Source organism: Caenorhabditis remanei, chromosome III, assembly GCF_010183535.1.
Source record: "Caenorhabditis remanei strain PX506 chromosome III, whole genome shotgun sequence".
Classification (NCBI taxonomy): domain Eukaryota; kingdom Metazoa; phylum Nematoda; class Chromadorea; order Rhabditida; family Rhabditidae; genus Caenorhabditis; species Caenorhabditis remanei.
In genome coordinates, this window is record NC_071330.1 from 13,895,314 (window position 1) to 13,914,058 (window position 18,745).

Below are 18,745 nucleotides of genomic sequence, written 5' to 3' on the forward strand. Positions count from 1 at the left end.
ATAATGCTGAAAATCCTCAAATCCTCATTCTTCTCCTGCTACTTTTATGTTTCCTTCTTCTCTATCCGTCTGAAAAATCTGAATTTTTTTTTGAAAATCTGAAAAATAAATTTTGAGTCGAATGGTATCATGATCAAATCGAAAAGTCTGCAATTCTACGCGAGTGGCTCTCAATCACCACCGAAACGTATCTGTTGTTCGGGAAGTGTTGATGAGATTAAGGATTTGATGTGAGTGAGCCAAGGGGGGATTGGAGCTCTAAAAGTGTGGGGGGGGGGGGTCTAGAAATTGGTGAAAATATTTTTCAGAGGTAGATCGAGTGGTTTGAAACATTTTAAGACAAAAATCATGAAAATCGAGTCGGAAATTAAAAAGTTATAGATTTTCGAAAACTTTCGAAAATTTTCGAAAATTTTCAAAAATTCAATTTGCTTTAACTTTGTTATTTTCACTCAATTATTATAAAATTTGGTTTTTTGAAATCAGCGCGACGTGAGCTTTCAGAAAAGTATAAACATGCCTAGGTTTAAACAAAATTGGGTCCCACCACGAAAATCCGAATTTCGGGTTACTGTAGTTTTCGTGGTGGGACCCAACTTGCTTCAAATAGGGACATGATTATACTTTTCTGAAAGCTCTCAACCAGCTAAACACAAACATCAAAGTGTCAGACCTGCTAACTGTCACCACAAAAAGTTTGAAAAAATAAATTAAATTTCAGCCATACAACCCGCAGCTCCCACTGGGAACCACCATGGGCTTCATGGAGGTGTCGACTCGGCCTACCGTATGGATGGGAACAGGCAAAGGATAACGATGGGAACACTTATTATATTGAGTGAGTCTGATCTGAGATAAAAATTTTTTTGAAAATTTAAAAAATTCGAAAAATTCAAAAAATTTCAGCCACCTAAACCGTACCACCACTTACACGGACCCGAGGAAGACACGCCCACCGGATGGGAAGAGAAGTGTTAGTATCCGACGGGGGAAGGATATTGGATTCGGATTTGTGGCTGCCGGACAACTGCCCACTATTATTCAGTTTGTGTCGCCGGGTTAGTATTGAAAATTTAAAAAAAAAAATAATTTGCAAGTCAATATTAACATTTTTCACTGAATGCTAACGTTTTTCTGCTGAATTTCAGCTAAAAATCATTGAAATTGAGCGAAAAATAACAAAGTTACAGAATTTCGAAACATTTCGAAAATCTTGAAAATTTCAAATTCTTGTAATTTGTTTATTTTTCAACCAAACTTGACAAAAATTAAATTTTTGAAACCAGCTCGTCAAAAGCTCTCAAAAAAGTATAATCATGCCCACATTCAGTGGAAGTTGGGTCCCACCACGAAAATCCGAATTTCGGGTTACGGTAGTTTTCGTGGTGGGACCCAATGGTGACCAAACCCAGACATGATTACACTTTTCTGAAAGCTCTCGGCGAGCTGATTTCAAATCTGTCAATTATTTTTTGAAATTTTTTGTCGTTTTTCCAGAAGGACCCTCCGACGGTCTCCTGTTTGCCAATGACCAAATCCTGGAAGTGAACGGAGCGGACATGCAAAACGAGTCGAAAGACAATGTGGTGAATGCAGTCAGAGCAACAAAAGAAGAACTCCAGATTACTGTACAACAACTGCCACAACGACCAAAAAGTTCAAGAAAGAATTGCAAAGTTCGGTTTACGGATCGGGTGCTAGTCTCGTCGAATAATGATAATGTGAGTTTTTGAAGCGATGTATCTTAAAAATGGGCGGAGCTACCGGAAATCTGTTAACTACAAAAATGTAGACCTTGAAATTTTACACATTTTGTTAATTTACAACTTTTTGATATCTGTTCACCCCGTCAAGTTACAACCGTTTAAAGATTTGAGGGGAAAGACGCAGACAGTCAGACACTCTGCTTGTCTGCGTCTCCCCAACTTTGAAGCGGTGTATCTCGGCGGGGTGAAGAGATATCAAAGAGGCAAAAATTAGTAAAATGTGTAAAATTTCAAGAGCTACATTTATGTAGTTGACAACTTTTTTGTACCGACATTTCCTAGAGAGTTATGTATTGACAAAGTAATTTCTTCCTCAATCGTGTTTTTGGGCCAAAAACGCAATTTTTAGTAAAAAAAATCAATTTTTTCAAATCAATAACTTGTAGAAAATAACATTTTTAAAACTAAATACTGATTTTTAACTCAAAAAACTTGTTTTTAGCATGAAAATTATCATTTTGTGTTTTTTTGAACCACCGAACTTCAGATTTTTGGCTAAAAATCGATTTTTAAAGCGAAAAAACGTTTTTGAAGGTTTTTGATCAAAAATAGTCATTTCCATGCTGAAAACAAGGTTTTTGATTTAGAACATTGGATTTTTCTACTAAAAATTGCGTTTGTAACCTAAAAACACCAATTTTGAAAAATATTTGCTTCCAGAACTCTGACTTCCCACCACAACTGCCAAACGTGTTGCGTGTCTACCTGGAAAACGGACAGACTCGATCATTCAAATATGACACATTGACGACGGTTAAAAATATATTGGAAAGTATACTCGAAAAACTACAAATCACCGCCAAATCTCACTTCTCGTTGGCTGTCGAGTACTCGTTGGGCGCGAGAACGAGCAGAATTAGTCTGCTTAGGCCGGACTGCAAAATTAAATCGGTGGGTTGGGGCGAAATTTGGATTCAGAGGGAAGAGAGCTTTCAGAAAAGTATAATCATGCCCATATTCTGAACGAGTTGGGTCTCGTCACGAAAACTACAGTACCCCGGGTTACTGTAGCTTTCGTGGTGGGACCCAACTCGCTCAAAGGCTAGGCTTGTTTATACTTTTTTGAAAGCTCTTAAAGAGTAGAGTTTGAAAATAATATTAGTTTTTAGTTTTGAGTAAAAAAATTGTTTTTTTTTTAAATTTTCTGAATGTTTTGTAGGAAAGGTAAGTTTTAGCCTAGTTTTTATTTATCAAGGTGTCTACAAGTATTTTTTTTACTGAAAATTCATAACATTTTGCACATTTTAAACCAAAAAATCATCGAAATTGCTGAAAACTAGAAAAGTTACAGATTTTCGAAAAATTTCGAAAAACTTCAAAAATCACTAAATCTGAAAATATACCGTAATTCATTCAGATTCACCCCAAACTAAAAATTTCTAAGATTTTCAGATTAAGCACATTGAGACTTTTCATTTGAGTATAATCATGCCTAGGTTTGAACAAAATTGGGTCCCGCCACGAAAGCTACAGTAACCCGAAATTCGGATTTTCGTGGTGGGACCCAACTTTCACCGAATTGGGGCATGATTGTACTTTTCTGAAAGCTCTCAACGAATAGATTCCAAGAATGTAATTTTTATCAAATTTGAGTCAAAACTGATCAAGTTATGGCGAATTGAAATTTATAAGAATTTTCGAAAAGTTTCGAAAAGTTTCGAAAATCTATAACTTTCTAAATTTTCATTCAAATTCCATCGTTTTGGTGTCAAAATGACGGCAATATCAAGCTCTACCATTTAAAATTGTTTTCAACATTCCCACATCCTAATGAAATCCAAAAAATTCTACATTCTTACAGATCGTCGACCTGCCCAACTCGGAACACCTGCGTTGCGTCTTCCGTCTATCGTTCGCCCCGTCCGACGCTTTTGTGCTCCTTCTGAATGATCCAAAAGCTTTAGAATACTATTATCAACAATGTGTGAACGATGTGGTCCGCGGGCGGTTCGCCATGGAAATGAGATATGAGGCCTGTATCAGGCTGGCAGCACTACATGTACAACAGGTCGCGTATGATTGCAATATTTTGAAGGAGAATAACAAAGTGTCGGTGCATCGAGTCGAGTGAGTTGGAAAAAGCTGAAAAAAGCTGAAAAGTTGGTGCAAAATGGCGGTTTCTACAAGCTAAACAGACCATTTTAAGCCTCATGGCCTAAAAATTGACCTGGTAGCCTAGAAATCCAAAACGAGGCCATCAAACTTATATAGTCAGAATCAACTCGCCGAGAGCTTCCAGAAAAGTATAATCATGCCTATATTCTGAACAAGTTGGGTCTCGCCACGAAAACTACAGTACCCCTGAAGTGGGTTACTGTAGTTTTCGTGGTCGGACCCGACTTGATCAAAGGCTAGGCTTGTTTATACTTTTCTGAAAGCTCTCGACGAGCTTAGTTTGAAAATAAGATTGGTTTTTAGTAAAAACAAAATTTTAAGCAGATTTTTTTCAGACGCGAATACGGACTGGGCACATTCCTCCCTGCCATTGTTCTGGAGAATGTGAAACGTCGTGACGTCCGGAAACATATTAGATTCTATTTGAAACGAGACAGCTCTCGATTAGTGGATTGTCTAGGGAAGCCGAGTATTAGCAATGGATACCCGCCAGAGTTGGAGGCTTGTGAGTTTTTTTTTGGGGGTATGGATGTTGAAATTATTTTTTAATGATAGAGCTTAACATTAAAATCATTTTGACATATAAATCGAAAATTTTGGCTGAAAATTTAGAAAGTTATAGATTTTCGAAACTTTTCAAAAATACTAATAAACTTCAAATTGTCATAACTGGATCAGGTTTGACTCAAACTTGATAAAAATTGTATTTTTGAAATCATCGAAATGAGAGCTTTCAGAAAAGTATAACCATACCTGGGTTTGGTTGAAATTGGGAATTACCATGGGTTACTGTAGTTTTCGTGGTGGGACCCAAAAATTTTCTAAACCTAGGCATGATTATACTTTTCTGAAAGCTCTCGTTGCGCTGAGTACAAAAAATTTAATTTTATAAAAATTGGATAAAAAATGACAAAGTTACAAAACATTGAATTTTTCAAGATTTTCGAAATTTTCGAAAATTTTCGAAAATCTGTAACTTGCGAATTTTCGACTCAATTTTTATGATTTTAGTCTTAAAGTGTTTCAAATCATTTTATCTAACTCTAAAAATCATCTTTACCAATTTCTAGGCACCTCCCAATTCGCCAACGAGCCAAGTATGATGGTTCGTCTCAAGTACATCCATATCGTCTCCCATCTCCCATCTTTTGGCGGTCGCTCGTTTTGTGTCACTTTCAAAGAGTCTCAAATCGATATGCTGATGCAAGTGGAGCCACGTACCGGGTTACTTGTCAGACATCCCGGGAAATCCGGCCAGCCGTCGATTTCTATCGGATTCGATTTAATTGGAAAATTGGTGGTTTGCCAGGAGACAGAGGTGGCGTCAATGATTAGTATACGGTTGGCAAGTAATCCGCATCAAGGATTGGAGTTTTTGGTGGATAAGGATGATTTGGATGACTTGGTCATGTATATTATTGGGTATCATAAGGTGAGAAAGAACGAAAAAACGCTATATCTCAAAAGTGGGCGGAGCTATCTAAAAATTGTCAACTACAAAAATGTAGCCCTTGAAATTTCCTGCATTTTACCAATTTTCACTTTTTCCATATCTCTTCACCCCACCGAGTTACGCCTCTTCAAAGATAAGGAGGTGGAGAGTAGGAGGGCGCAGAGAAGCGAGACGCTCTAACTGTCTGTGTCTCTCTACAAATGTTTGAAGGCCTGTAACTCGGCGGGGTGAAGAGATATCAAAAAGTTCTTAACTGAAGAAATGTAGGAAATTTCAAGGGCTACATTTTTGCAGTGAACAATTTTCCAGTTGCTCCGCTCACTTCTGAGATACACTGCTTTAAAGTTAGGGAGACGCAGACAAGCGCAGTGTCTGACTGTCTGCGTCTTTCCATGGGATATAACTCAAAAGTGGGCGGAGCTACTGGAAAAGTTTTAACTACAAAAATGTAGAAAATTACAAGGACTATTTTTTTGTTGTTGATAATTTTTTGATAACTTGACTCCTTCTTGAGATAAACTGCTTAGAAATTCAAAGAGAAAAATGAGGAACGAAGGAGGAGCAGACAGCAAGACACTCTGACCGTCTGCGCTCTCTCATTTTTTGAAATTGCAAGTTTTTTTAATTTTAACTGTGAAAAACGCCTTATTCACAAAATAAGAAGCAGAGTGAGCGCAGACAGTTAGAGTGTTTAGCTGTCTGCGTCCTCTCTGTTAACCTCCAAGCTCTATATCTCAAAAGTGGGCGGAGCTACTGAAACATTTTCAACTAGAAAAATGTGACCCTTAAAATTTCCTACATTTCAACAGTTGACAGCTTTTTGATATCTCTTCACCCCGCCGAGTTACAGCCCTTCAAACATTTGTGGAGAGACGCAGACAGTTAGAGCGTCTCACTTCTCTGCACCCTCCTACTCTCTACCTCCTTATCTTTAAAGAGGCGTATCTCGGTAGGGTGAAGAGATATCAAAAAAGTGAAAACTGCTAAAATGTAGCAAATTTCAAGGGCCTCATTTTCGTAGTTGACAATTTTTAGATAACTCCTCCCACTTTTGAGATATAGTGCTTTTTCTGAAGTAACATAGTTTATAGCGATCTTAGCCGATCTCAACCGATCTTTTGACCGATTTCAACCAATCAATCTTCCAGGTAACGTACGAAAAAGACCTCGAATGCGAAATCGACGACTCCCCACCAAAAGCCCGGGAACTTCCCGACAAAGCGCCGCCCTACTCGGCCATCCATACCGTAATCAAATCCGACTGGAATTATAGCGAAAGCTCGACACAAATCGAGAACGCCTTCGATCCGACGGATGGTCCGCCGAGTTATGAGATTGCGAATTCGTTTGTGCAGATTGCATTTGAAAATGGGAATGAGAATGAGGAGGATAATTATGTTGGTAGTAATCCGGACGGTCTGGGGCACATGGATAAGAAATTTGAGCCCAAGAAGTTGCTCCGTGCCACCGACTCCCTACTTATCAAAAATTCGCGGGAACTCCACGCCAAAGAAATTCAAAAATCAGAAAACGATGAGTCCTCTGACACTGAAGATTCCTCGTTCTCCTCGCCACTCCGTTCCCCGAATATCGATCGATTATGCGATGGAATTGATCTACTTGTCACAGGTCCCCCTAATAGAAGGGCATCCATCGAAACGCTACTGCAAAATAATCAGAATCCGAATACCAACTTGGAGAGCTTGATTCTACAGTTTCCGGCGATTCCGGATGACGAGGAAGGGGCGGAGGATACTGTAGGTGGTGGCGGTGGGATGCAGACGTCGACGACTACGGTAGTGACGAATGGGAAGACGAGGTGCTATAGGAATGGGTCAAGTGTGACAAAGTGTCCCAAGAATAAGTGAGTTTTTTTTTTGAATTTTCAAATGTTTTCTTGAAAACTACAGATTTTCGAAACTTTTCGAAAATCTTCAAAAATCTTCACAAATTGAAATACCTGTAACTTTGTCATTTTTCATTCAATTCTTAAAAAATTATGTTTTTTGGAATCAGCACAATAAGAGCTTTCAGAAAAATATAATCATGCCTGGGTTTGGTTGAAATTGGGATATACCATGGGTTACTGTAGTTTTCGTGGTGGGACCCAAAAACTTTCCAAACCTAGGCATGATTATACTCTTCTGAAAGCTCTTATTGTGCTGATTCCAAAAAACATAATTTTTTAAGAATTGAATGAAAAATGACAAAGTTACAGGTATTTCAATTTGTGAAGATTTTTGAAGATTTTCGAAAAGTTTCGAAAATCTGTAACTTTTCGATTTTTCAAGGATTGGGATGGCTTTTTGGCTTAAAATCTGCAGCATTATATGAATTTTCAGTAAGAAATACTTGTAGACATTTTAGTCACACTAAAATAGAATTTTTCTAAAAAACAATCAAAACTCAAAAAAAAAATGTTGATTTTTTTCAGCGAAACTTAAATTTTTTATACTATATAACTTTCAAATATCAATGATTTCATTTTTTTCCAAAAATTCTTTTAATTCTGCACACTTTTAGCTAAACCTTACTTTTCTCCTGTCAAAACTAAAATAGTTACAGAATTTCGAAATACTTCGAAAAAATCTTGTACAATTCAATTTATTGTAACTTTGTCATTTTTCACCAATTCTTTATAAAATTATGTTTATTGAAATCAGCGCAACGAGAGCTTTCAGAAAAGTATAATCATGCCTAGGTTTGGAAAATTTTTGGTCTCACCACGAAAACTACAGTAACCCATGGTAACTTCCAATTTCAACCAAACCCAGGCATGATTATACTCATATGAAAGGTCTTGTCACGCTGATTCTGAATATTTTATTATTATAGTATTTGGATAAAAACTGGTCAGGTTACATCTATTTTATTTTTTTGAATTTTACGAAATGCTTCGAAAATCTGTAACTTTTTGATTTTTCAACATTTTCAAGTGATTTTTGGCTTAAAATGTGCGGAATTTTTCAGGCAAGCTGTAAAAATAGTAATTGTGTTTTCCAGCAAGCAACTAATCTCGACTCCAGTCTCCGGTGACTCTCTACTCGGTGATAGCTCTTCGATTGCAGCAATAGATGATGATGTGCCGCTTCTTTGATAATTATATAATTATTGACTTTTTTAATTATTTTTCTTTTTTCCAACACACATTCCTATCCCATTGTGATGATACGAATTCCTTCTCTTTTCCCATCCAGATGTTTCCCATTAATAATAAATCACCACACTCAGAGCTCTTTGAGCAAAAGCACTAACAGGGGGCGTGGCTTATTTTGCGGGGAGAAAAGGGGCGTGGCTCGTTAGCCGGGTAAAACAGATGAAGGGTAAGACGGATCAGTCGGAAGCAGATGGGCTCGGCGAGCCTGGTTTTCTCTTCTTTTTTCGATTTTTGGTTCATTTTTGACGATTTTTCAATTTTAGACGCTTTCTCTTACTATTTTAGTGAAGAATTCCCTTCAAAATACCCCAAAAACGATTTTGATGCCTAAAACCTTGTTTGATGGCTTAGAATTCCATCTGGTGGCCTAGAATTCCAATTTCCGATTTTTGAAACATTTCAAAATGTTTCCGACGTTAAGATGGCTGTAACCTGACCAGTTTTTATCCGAATACTGTAAAAATTAAATACTCAAAATCACCTTGTCGAGACCTTTCAAATGAGTATAATCATGCCTAGGTTTGGAAAATTTTTGGGTCCCACCACGAAAACTACAGTACCCCTCCTCCCACCCGTATCTCAACCAAACCTAGGCATGATTATACTCATTTGAAAGGTCTCGACAAGGTGATTTTGAGTATTTAATTTTTACGGTATTTGAATAAAAACTAAAGAAGTTACAACTAGGTTCGCTTGAAATAGGGTCTCACCACGAAAATCCAAATTTCGGGTTACTGTAGTTTTCGTGATGGGACCCAATTTTGTGTAAACCTAGGCATGATTATATTCTTTTGAAGCGTCTTGTTGCGCTAAATCCAAAAATGTTATTTCCAAGCAAGTTGGAAAAAATCTGAAAGAGTTACGGTAGGTTGAAATAGGGCTACTGTAGTTTTCGTGATGGGACCCAAAAATTTTCTAAACCTAGGCATGATTATACTTTTCTGAAAGCTCTCATTGTGCTGATTCCAAAAAACATAATTTTTTAAGAATTGAATGAAAAATGACAAAGTTACAGGTATTTGAATTTGTGAAGATTTTTGAAGATTTTCGAAAATCTGTAACTTTTTCAGTTTTCAACATTTTTGAGTGGTTTTTGGTTAGGATTGTAGAAAAGTTTCAGAGAAATCCGTAAAAAATTATTTTTGGTACATTTTGTCACACTTGACCCATTCCTAGAGCACAGTATCCTCCCTGACTAGATACCCTGATTTTTGAGCTCCTTAGTTATCATTTTCCGTTTTCCAAAAATTGCAAATTTTGTAATTCGAGCCACTTCTCAAATTTCAGTCATCCGATGATTCATAACAAATTCATTTCTGTTTATATTCCTTTGTAATTGTTTAGATTGATCTCCATTGTTTATTCCCCCCGACCAATCACCAATCTCTGCGTCTCTCATGTTCCAGAACTCTCTCTGCTTTGTCTGCGTCTCCACAATCAACACACTCTCTCTTTCTAGCTCCGCCCCTTACAGCACCCGTATAAAAGGGCGGCCCGTTCCCTTTAGAATCTATAGTTCTAATAGTTTTCTCGATTTTCCGGATTATCAGAAATTCAGAAAAGTGAGTGTTTGGTATAAAAATTAGGGAAATTGTAGATTTTTTAAATTTTGACTTTTACGAAAAAGTTTTTTGAAATTTAAGCGATAGCGATAGGGATAGGGATAGAGATAGCGATCACCCCAATAAGTACAGTAACCCTTCCGCGCATACAGTATTCCGTGGTTGGACTTTAAAATAACTGGTAGTACTTAACATTGCCATCATTTTGACTTATAAATCAAAAAATTTGGCAAAAAATTGTGAAAGTTACAGATTTTCGAAACTTTTCGAAACTTTACGAAAATCTAAATAAATTTCAATTTGTCATAACTCGCTCAGGTTTGACTCAATTTTGATGAAAATGTTATTTTTGGAATCATCGAGATGAGAGCTTTCAGAAAAGTATAATCATGCCTAGATTCCCTCACAATAGGGTCCCACCACGAAAACTACAGTAACCCTTCCCAATTTAAAGGCGCATATAGTAGGAGTTTCGTGGTGAGACCCTAGATAGGGCATGATTATACTCATTTGAAGCATCTTGACATGCTGATTCTGAAAATTGTAAAATTAAAAAGATTGAATTAGATCTGATAGGGTTATAGCGATTTAAAATTTTCTTGAAATTTCGAAAAGTTTGCCAGTTTTTGACGGATTTTTTTGATTTTAGGCTTAAAATGACCCGAAAGTTTAATATTTTTGATGAAAAATACTCTGACACGTAGTCTGACAGCGCTAACCACCAAAAATAAATGTTTTAGATTTTTCCTTGAAGTTAATGCAATTTCATCCGGATTTCAAACTATTTCAATAACGTTTCTGGAAAATTATATTTTTTACAATTAGTTCTCAAAAATCCGCGTTTTTTGAGCCAAAAACTTCCTTAAAAAGTTGAAAAATTGAAAAATTACCGATTTTCGAAAAATTTCGAAAAACTTTGAAAGAATGCAAAAAATTGAAAATGCTCTTACTCTCTCTAATATACTCCGAATTGGAAAATTTTTTGATTATTTGATTCAGCGCGTTGGGGAGTTCACACCACGAAGGTGTGTCCTGCACCCTTTAAACATTACTGTAGTTTTCATGTCTTATTCTTCTTCTGTACAATTCCTTAAAACACTCATATTACATAAATAATCCTCGTTTTTCCAGTAATGAAAGCTGCCACCCTTCTCATCCTCGCCTCCCTGGCCACAATCGCCGCCACCGAATTCATTGAGATCGGGTGGAAAACCTGCAAAGCCGATGGCACCGTCACCATGGTAAAGGCGGACGGATGTAATCTCCAGATCAAGGATGGCAAAAAAGTCTGTTTCTTCAAGAAAGGAAGCCGTCCGGAAATCCAGATTGCATTCAAACCCTCCAAGGATTCTGAGAAGCTCAAAACGTCAGTCCGCGCCAAGGTTGGAGGAAGTGCAATGGTCGATTTCCCACAAACCAACACGGACGCCTGTACCTACGGTTAGTTTTGGGAATTGTGGAAATGTGGAAGTCTAGGAAAAAACGTGAGAACTTTTGGAGTAATTTGATATAGAAATGAGGAAAAACTGACTGAAACTGAGAAAGTTATAGAGTTTAGAAGATTTTGGACAAGGTTACTGTAGTTTTCGTGGTGGGGTCCTGACCTGAGCATGACTGTACTTTTTTGAAAGCCCTGATACTAAAATATAAAGGTTTTGAGTATATTTGGCAGAGCTTTCAATTTTCAACAGTTTTAGGAGGTTTTTGGTTCAATTTTTGTCTCGTTTTCTAAAAGTCTCCGTTTTAAAACGTCCACTTTGATATCAATAGCCAATATACTAAGACCTACGGTTTCTCTATGTAATTACATTTTCATTTAGAATTTCTCGTTGGATTCTCAAAAAAATCCCGGTGTCTAACCAGACAAGATTTCAACAACTTCGGAGCTCTCGATTTTAGTTTGACCGAAATTTAAATTTAAAAAATTGGGTATTTTCAAATGATTGTTGAAAGAGAGACACTACATTGTCAAAATTTAAGATTTTTTAATATGAATCGTTTAATGAGAGATGGACCATGCCGTGAGAGTTGGTCCAACTTTTTTACCAAATTGTTTTCCTTTATAACTTTGTCAATTTTGGTCGGATCGGGAGGATTTTTATACGATTCGAAACCTTTTGTTGTTCTCTATCGATATAATCCAATTTAAAACAATTTCCGTTAAAAATTGCAGTACCGCCCGAAAGGTTACCAACTTTGGCTGTTTTCAGTGGAAAATGACCAACTTTGAGAGTGTATTTCGGTGTCACCTGATTGTCCGTCAAACTCAATTTTGTATGGGTTAAACAGAGCAAAAAAGCACATCATTTTTGTAGTTGACCATTTTTTTCTAGGGACACTATCTTGAAAGTTACAGGTTGTCAAAGTGAAAAGCTCTAAAATTTTGCTTATGAAATTAGTCCGTAACTTTGACAACCTGTAACTTTCAAGATAGTGTCCCTAGAAAAAAATGATCAACTACCAAAATGATGTGCTTTTTTTGCTCTGTCCAACCCATATTAAATAAAATTAGCCGGATAATCAAGTGACACCGAAATACACTGTCAAAGTTGGTCATTTTTCACTGAAAACAGACAAAATTGATACCTTTTTGTCCGGTACTGTAAGTAACATCCCATAACTCCAAACTGATTTTGTGACCTTTCTAGTGAGTATTTGACTTTTTAGCCAAAAAACAGTATACAATTCGAAAAATTTGGAATTCGAATTTAGGCGCCAAAATAGCGAAGGGCTGAAGTGTCATATTTGTTTTATGGCAGAATTCGATATTTATGGAAAATCTAAGAAACATTTATTATTGACCCATATATGTTAAAACCGTTGCGATTTCCGTTCCTCTGACTCAAAATGAGGCTAGGTGGAAGAGTTTTTCCGGGCGTTCGTGTAGTCCTCTCGGACAAGAAGATTTTAGCTCAAATCCCTCGTTTTATTCGCTTTTTCCAACAAATGTTCGTTTTTTTCTCTTTTTGCGATATGAATTGATTAATTGAAGAAAATCTTGTCCGAGAGGACTACACTGCCGCGTGGAAAAACTCTTCCATCAAGGCTCCTCAGGAGAACGGGAACCGTAGCGATTTTTTAGCATGAAACTGTCATTTTTATCATTTTTAGGCGTAAAAATCGATTTAATATCTTCTGATTCTCAATTTTTTCCAATTCCCATCTCATTTTCCAGGAGTATCCTGTCCAGTCATTGCATCCAAGGACCAACTCTTCCAACAGTCGATTGCAATTACCGACAATCATCCAGCTGGTGACGTCATCCAAGTCAATTGGCAGCTCACCCGCCCGGACTCTGGAAAGGAGGTCTGTATCATTTTCTTGGCACAGATCGAGGACTAATTGGACTAATTGCTGATGGATACCCTTGCCCCAATTGTCCAATTATCCCAATCCGTCCTCCATCCACACCTTGCATCCCAAAAAACCCAAAAAAAAAATTAGTAGTCTTCGAACATTTTGAGATTCAGAATCTCTGGAACTTGGAAGCTCGTCTTGAGCTTTCAGGAGTCCTGTGGATTCAGAATCTCGGGAATTCTGGAAGTCCTGTAGAAAATCCGGAAATTTTGAAAAAAAAATTTTCGAAATTTTTTTTTTCGGATTTTTCCTGGAATCCAGAATTCCCCCCTCTTATATATGCTTCGCTTCCCTTTTGTCTCTCCTTTTTTGTTTTTTGTGCCTGTAATTTTGATATATTCCTGCTTTTTTTCTATTTTTTCTGTAACTTCATTTTTTTTCTTAAATAAATTAAATTGCAAGCATAGTTAATGCTTTTTGTTTTTTGTTTTCATTTTTACAGGTCTCGATTTGAGTCAAAACAAGATTTGAGCCACATTTTTAAATTCCCCTTGTCGAGAGCTTTCAGAAAAGTATAATCATGCCTACGTTCTGAACAGTTTGGGTCTCGCCACGAAAACTACAGTACTCCCCTCGACTGTAGTTACTGTAGTTTTCGTGGTGGGACCCAAACTGGTCAGAACGTAGGCATGATTATACTCTTTAGAAGCGTCTTGACATGCTGAATCTGAAAATCTAAAAATTTTCTATTTCGGACTAAAAATAAGAGAGTTATAGCGTTTTTAGTGAAATTTGGGGTTTCGAATGTTTTCGAAATTCTGTAACTTTTTCAGTTTTGACGGGAAACGAGTGGGTTTTAGCTCAAAATGTGCAGAAAGAAATAAATGTTTAGAAAAAAATTAATTCATTTATACTTATAAACGATATAATATAAAAAATGCAGTTTTGGTATGAAAATGCAACTCAATTTCCAAAAACTTTCGAAATTCTGTAACTTTGTCAGTTTTTGAGATAGATAAACGGTTTTTGGCTTAAAATAATCAGAATTTTTGGAATTTTCAGCAAAAAATGCCACTAAAACGTTTTGACAAACTGGAAACGCGTCAAAGGTGCGCCATCCGAAATATTGAAAAATTTTGTCTGGGGTGCCTTGAGCGCGAATTTCAATTGGAATAGTCGGGAAGGCTCGAAATCGTCAATGTTTTGCATCTGGGGCGCTATTGACGCGTTTTAAGATTTTGAAAACGCGTCAAAGGCGCGCCAGATGCTTGTTCTGTGGTTTCAAGCGATTCTAACAAGTTCAAGTATCTGTACATTCAGATTTTTCTAGATTTCGAAAAATGTTTTTTGGAAAATGTTGAAAATTGAAAAATCGAAAATTTTATATTCATCTTGTAGATCAAAACCAGAGCTAAGTTCTAGTAGTTGATAATTTTTGGTACAGGCGGTCCCTGGGGAGTTACAGCTCAAAATTTATGTGAAAACGCGTCGAAGGTGCACCAGCCACTAAAGCGTTGACAGACGTCACCGGATGTTTTTGCAGAATGACCACATGGTCTTCAATTTCCTGTCATGTCTGTATGGTGAGAAAAAAAAACATTTTTTATTTCAGCCCCAAAATTTTCTTTTCAGTCTCTCCGCGATGAAAACTTACTTTCAATACTCGAATGTCTTTACAAAGATCGGTTTTGGCGCCGGATTCATTACCAACATATTTTTGATCTACCTTACCGTATTCCACGTAAAAAAGATTGTTGGAACGTACAAGACAATCGTGATCTCGTTTGCTATTATGGGAATTGTGTTCGCCGGATGGGAATTGGTGTCACGACCATTTATGCACAATTATGACAAAGCTTTAGTATATTTCAGTTTGGCCGATGGAACTCCCCAATTCTTTCAGTTTAGTATTGCATTTTACGCTATGATCTACATGTCCATCTTGTCTTTTATCGCTGTCCAATTTGTTTATCGATATCTCGCACTTTTCAATCTGAAAATCGCACAAAAATTCGATGGGAATGGGGTTTTCGGGTGGTTAGGGTACCCGATTATACCTGGAATGATTTACGGCTCATCGTTCTATTTGTATTGCCAACCTGATGCGGATTCGGATGATTTTGTGAGGTAAGAAGAAGATTTTTTTGATAGCGACAGAGATAGCAATAGGGATAATGATAACAACCTGAAGCAGATCGCTGACAGAACTATTTTTATGAAAAATTAGAAATATTCTGAGTATTCCAAGCTATAAATCATGAGAATCGGATGAAAACTCGAAAAGTTACAGATTTTCGAAAAATTACGAAAAATTGAATTAACACATTTTCTACCGTAACTTAGCGAGTTTTTGTTTGAATGATCTTAAAATTATATTTTCAAATTCAGCGCATCTGGACGGTTCAGAAAAGTATAATCATGTCGATATACGGTGCGAGTTGGGTCACACCACGAAAACCAGCAGTTTAAAGGCGCGTACCGTAGTCTCGGGAGGGTCGACTCAAATTATTCATTGGTAAACCCACTCGATACATATACACAGACAGGACAGGAAATTAAAGACAATGTGATCGTACTGCAAAAACATCCGGTTACGTCTACACGCTAACACCAACGCTTTAGTGGCTGGCGCACCTTCGGCGCGTTTTTACATAAACTTTTGAATCGTAACTCCCCAAGGACCGCCTGCACCAAAAAATTATCACCTACAAGATTTTAGCTCTGGTTTTGATCTGCAAGATGAATATCAAATTTTCAAACATTAGAATGTTATGCACCTTTTTTCAGACAAGAAATGCTCTACAACTACGAATTGGCTATTGGGGAGGTACCCCGATTTGTGATTGTCTCATATGTAAGTCTGTCTGTGTGTCCGAATGTCCGAATGTCCGAGAAACGTGTTCATGGTGTCGAACCTTTGACGCGCTTCTTGCAAAATTTACCTTTTTTTCCTGACTGGCGCGCTCTCTTAACGAACCATTGAAGCGCAATATCTCAAAAGTGGGCGAAGCCACCAAAAAACTGTCAACTACAAAAATGTAGCCCTTGAAATTTTACACATTTTATCAGTTTTCGCTTTTTTGATATCTCTTCACCCCGCCGAGATACACCGCTTCAAAGTTGGGGAGACGCAGACAAGCAGAGTGTCTGACTGTCTGCGTCTCTCCCTCGAATCTTTAAACGGTTGTAACTCGACGGGGTGAAGAGATATCAAAAAGTTGTAAACTTACAAAATGTGTAAAATTTCAAGGGCTGTAATTTTATAATTAACAGATTTTCGGTAGCTCCGCCCCTTTTCGAAATGCATCGGTTCAAGATGTGACAGTTGAGTAAGGGAGAAACGGTTTTTGGCTTAAAATAATCAGAATTTTTGGAATTTTCAGCAAAAAAATGCCACTAAAACGTTTTGACAAACTGGAAACGCGTCAAAGGTGCGCCAACCGAAATATTGAAACATTTTGTCTGGGGTGCCTTGGGCGCGATTTTCAATTGGAATAGTCGGAAAGGCTCGAAATCGTCAATGTTTTGCATCTGGCGCGCTATTGACGCGTTTTGAGCTTTTTAAAACGTGTTGAAGGTGCGCCAGATTCTTGTTTTGTGGTTTCAAGCTATTCTAACAAGTTCTAGTATCTCTATTTTCAGATTTTTCTAGATTTCGGGAGTTACAATTCAAAATTAACGCGCCAGCCACTTAAGCCTTGGTGTCCTACAAGATGAAAAATTTTCTTAATTTTCCAATTTTTTCTTCTTTTTTTCGAAAACCAAAAAAATCTGAAAATTCAGATATTTGAACATGTTAGATTAGGTTGAAAGCATCTGGCGCACCTTTGACTCGTTTTCAAATCTTAAAACGCGTCAATAGCGCGCCAGATGAAAAACATTGACGATTCCGAGCCTTCTCGACCATTCTAATTGAAAATCGCGGCCAAGGCACCCCAGACAAAATTTTTCAATATTTCGGTTGGCGCACCTTTGACGCGTTTACAAAATTTTGGAAAAAAATCTTGAAACGCGTTAAAGTTGGTGGAAAAAGAGTCGAAATATATCAAAATTTAGCAATTTTTTCCTGACTGGCGCGCCACTGACGCGTCTCTAAACTATTTTAAGGAAAAAATGTTTTAGAATTCGGACGGAACGCTTCGCTGGAAAAATATGTGTTTTCTGGTGCAAGGTGTCGCCGTCATCGGTCTTCACTACGCCGTCATCATCTATTTCGGTCTCAAAATGCATTTCAACATGAAATCAAAACTGAAAGACTACTCCACCACCTATCGACGTCTTCAAAATCAATTCTTTCGGGCGCTCGTCGTCCAGACTATGGCACCGACAATTATGTTTGTCATACCAGCTGGATGCATCCTTCTCGGACCCCTCTTCTCTCCAATATTTGGAATCCATATGAGTCTACAGACCGGATGGTTGTGCTCCGTGTTCAGTCTGTATCCACCCATTGATAGTATCGCGTTTATGATAATTGTCACCGAGTATAAGAAGATTATTAAGGGTGAGTGCTGAAAAAACGAGACTCAAAATTTGGATTCTTTGTGACTCAAAATTTATCAAAAATCCTGATTTTCAGACTCAAAATTAGCGAAAACTCGTGATTTTCAGTCTCAAAATGTGGCAAAAATCGTGATTTTCAGACTCAGAATTTGTTAAAAATCAAGATTTTCGAACTCAAAATTTGCTGAAAATCCTGAATTTCAGACTAAAAATGTATCAATACTCGGGATTTTTAGACTTAAAATTTGCCAAAAATCGTGATTTTCAGACTAAAAAATGTGTCAAAAATCCTGATTTTCAGACTCAAAATTAGCGAAAACTCGGGATTATAAGGCTCAAAATTTGCCAAAAATCGTGATTTTCAGACAAAACATTTGTCAAAAATCGAGATTTTCAGTCTCAAAATTTGTCAAAAATCAAGATTTTTAGACTCAAAGTTTGTCAAAAATCAAGATTTTTAGACTCAAAATTTGTCAAAAATCAAGATTTTTAGACTCAAAATTTGTCAAAAATCGTAATTTTCAGTCTCGAATTTGCTAAAAATCGTGATTTTTAGACTTAAAATTTGCCAAAAATCGTGATTTTCAGACTCAAAATTTGTCAAAAATCCTGATTTTTAGACTTAATATTTGCCAAAAATCGTGATTTTTAGACTTAAAATTTGCCAAAAATCGTGATTTTCAGACTCAAAATTTGTCAAAAATCCTGATTTTTAGACTTAATATTTGCCAAAAATCGTGATTTTCAGTCTCAACATTTGACAAAAAAACCTGATTTTCGGTCTCAAAATTTGTCAAAAACAAAGCTTTTTTTTGGTGTTTCTAGTCTAAAAATTCATGTAGAATTTCAATTTTAGAGCGATTTTGAGCTAAACTGCGTCCAAAACATTTTC

The 18,745-nt window shown here is 36.9% G+C and overlaps 3 protein-coding genes across 3 annotated transcripts; all 3 read left to right on the top strand.

Moving 5' to 3' along the window:
* Positions 1–129: 129 nt before the first annotated feature.
* GCK72_011257 (uncharacterized protein) lies at positions 130–8,431 on the top strand (the record flags this gene model as incomplete). Its single annotated transcript, XM_053728321.1, has 10 exons — positions 130–230; positions 722–838; positions 907–1,058; positions 1,498–1,721; positions 2,427–2,657; positions 3,568–3,833; positions 4,217–4,386; positions 4,952–5,313; positions 6,483–7,198; positions 8,338–8,431. The coding sequence occupies 10 exons, from the start codon at positions 130–132 to the stop codon at positions 8,429–8,431; spliced, it is 2,433 nt and encodes an 810-aa protein (XP_053587898.1).
* Positions 8,432–11,186: 2,755 nt separating this feature from the next.
* On the top strand, positions 11,187–13,395 carry GCK72_011258 (uncharacterized protein; the record flags this gene model as incomplete). Its single annotated transcript, XM_003099506.2, has 2 exons — positions 11,187–11,493; positions 13,229–13,395. 2 exons carry the CDS (start codon positions 11,187–11,189, stop codon positions 13,393–13,395), a joined length of 474 nt encoding a protein of 157 aa, XP_003099554.2.
* A 1,527-nt stretch (positions 13,396–14,922) lies between these two features.
* Positions 14,923–17,865, top strand: GCK72_011259 (uncharacterized protein; the record flags this gene model as incomplete). The annotated part of the gene is made up of 4 exons (XM_053728322.1): positions 14,923–14,933; positions 14,983–15,477; positions 16,138–16,204; positions 17,473–17,865. The coding sequence occupies 4 exons, from the start codon at positions 14,923–14,925 to the stop codon at positions 17,863–17,865; spliced, it is 966 nt and encodes a 321-aa protein (XP_053587899.1).
* Positions 17,866–18,745: the final 880 nt, after the last annotated feature.